Genomic DNA, 2399 nt, shown 5'->3' with positions numbered 1-2399 from the left:
TTCACAAAGTATTTGGAGTCTTGTGTCTCTTCTTCCAGTTTTACTGATTTTCAGAAGCTCCGTTCACCAAGTCATTCTGTTTTGTACTTTTTTAATAGCTGATTTGATACTAGTTGTTACTAGATGTCTGACAAGTTAGAGTAGTATAAACTTTAGTGTTTGTTCTATGAATTTTATCTTTGCAAACGTGTGTCCTACTTAAGCGGAAATAACCTAGTTTATCAGTTTAAGTTCATCAGTCTAAGTTCATGAAAACTTTTGTAGGAGACACATATTATATGATCCATGATATTTACAATGTAGGATTAATATTATCCATTGGCTGTCAAGACTGTTCTGGTATGTGAGTGTGTATGTATGTGAGTATGTATTACACACACACACATACACACATACATATTCAGAGAAAGAAAACAGCATCAAAATACAGTTTTATCTTGGCTGTTTTAATTGTTGGTCAAACATCATTTACTTTCTAATCCTCAGAATTGATTATAATAATGATGATTCAACAGAGAGCTTTCCTGTCCTTAAGTTCATAGTTTTTGGTGATTCTTAGAATGGTCAGGTGGGTGTCAGTGTAGAGAGGGCTACTGGCTCGTGATAAGGATTAAAAAGGCTATGTTTTGAGATCCCAGAGTTTTATTTTTCCTAAGTATGGCTGTCTAAATAAGGAAATGGGCTGTCTCATCAACAAGAGAAGATAGCTTTATTTGAAGCTGTCCAGTTGGTTGGTTTTGTCCAGAGGAGCAGAAAGTCATCTGACCCTAAACTCAGAATTTCCCCACTGGTAATTTTCATCATATAGAAAGCCTGTGTATTGGTAGGTTAATATTTTTGTAAGGATCCTTTTTCTTGTGACTTAAAAGAATACCAGCAGAAAATAGTTCCCAGTTTCAATTGCAGTGTTGAAAAATGAGATACAGTTCTTAGAGTAATATGTACTGTGTGAGAGTGAGATGGCTTTTTGTTTTAATCTCATTGCTCTGATTCTTTCGGACAGATGATTCGGCAGTAAATATGTATATATTACATTCAGGAAACAGCCTTATATGGATACAGGTAATTGTTAAATGCTTACGTAAACTAAATGTTGTTGAACTTACAGGTGTGTAGTTAATTGCAGAACATGAGGATTTTTCCAGAACAGATAGAGAAACACTTGTCTCTGTTCTCTTTTGCTTTAATTTAAACCCAATTTCCCTTGCTTGAACCCATGTTAAGATAGATGACGGTTGTCAGCACTCACTTCATACCATTAGAGACACATCTGCTGAGCAGTTTCTATATGATGCCAGTTTGAATTGCTTAGTTATTTTAACAGTCGATTCAAACTGGGTAAATATTTCCTAGCTGAGAGTGGTAATGTGGATTTTTTTTGTTGTTCTAGGATGTACATCATTTCTCACAGAGAGATGCTCTGTCTCTGCAGTTTGAACCAATACTCCTACCTACTTCTACGACAAACTTTACAAAAATTGCCTCTTTTACTTGCAAAGGTACAAATTTTCAAAATATTGGAGGTTATCTTTGTATTTTTGTTACTAGTGGCAATTCTTTCTGTGAAATGACTTAAAACTACAAATTAGGCACGTTTCGAAGAAAGTGAATGGGTTTGCTTTCAATACCACAGTCCTAATAGTTCTAAGAAATGGCATAATGGAAAAAATGATTGTGGATGCCACTTTTAGTCTGCCACACATGTAGGATTTTGAGTTTAAAGCGTAACTCAACTGGCAGTTTGAAAGACCAGAATATAAATGTGGTCGATGGAGGTACTGCTTTCACAGATAGATTGTACCATCTCAGTTTTATTCCTTGTGTAGAATGAGATGCAGAAGGTCTAATGAGTATAAACGCAGTCTTATCTGTAGTTTCTTACTTATAGTTAAGGAGATTTCTGTAAAGAAATGTAAGTGGATTTTAAACATATGAAAACATGCCTCATGTCACTTATATTGAAAGAAATGTTAATTTAAAGCAAAAAGTGAGACATCATTTATTACTTAGATCGATGAAAATAAAAAAGATTGTTAATATTCTGTGTTGGTAATGATTAGGGGGAAAACCCACTTATTTTTGACAAGAGTATTAATTGATACAGGCTTTTTTGAAGAGAAAATGGGCAATCTCTATGAAAATTTAAAATGCACATATATGCTCTCCAGTCCTTAATTCTACTTCTAAGAATTTATCTACAGATATACTCACATATGTATCCAAAACTTTACCTACAAAAATGTGCATTGATTGTGACAACAGATTAGCGTAGACATCCATCAATAGGTAGCTGATTTAAATCGTAGTTCACCCATGGGGACCATATACTCTGCAGCTATTAAAAACTGTACGTGGACATGTAATGCAAGCAGTATGTGTACATTTGGGTTTTTTAAAGG

The 2399-nt window shown here is 34.3% G+C and overlaps 1 protein-coding gene across 1 annotated transcript in view; it reads left to right on the top strand.

Annotated features, from left to right (window-relative positions):
- Nucleotides 1-2399, top strand: part of TMEM131L (transmembrane 131 like) — a 146251-nt gene that overhangs the window by 99856 nt on the left and 43996 nt on the right. Inside the window, exons 11-12 of the mRNA XM_023530164.1 lie at nt 1004-1062; nt 1391-1570. Coding sequence (XP_023385932.1) covers nt 1004-1062; nt 1391-1570 — 239 coding nt within the window. The remainder of the gene's footprint in view (nt 1-1003; nt 1063-1390; nt 1571-2399) is intronic.

The sequence above is a fragment of the Pteropus vampyrus genome, unplaced genomic scaffold, assembly GCF_000151845.1.
Source record: "Pteropus vampyrus isolate Shadow unplaced genomic scaffold, Pvam_2.0 Scaffold47, whole genome shotgun sequence".
Classification (NCBI taxonomy): domain Eukaryota; kingdom Metazoa; phylum Chordata; class Mammalia; order Chiroptera; family Pteropodidae; genus Pteropus; species Pteropus vampyrus.
Note: the sequence above shows the minus strand (reverse complement) of the source record. Positions and strands in the feature narration are given on the sequence as shown.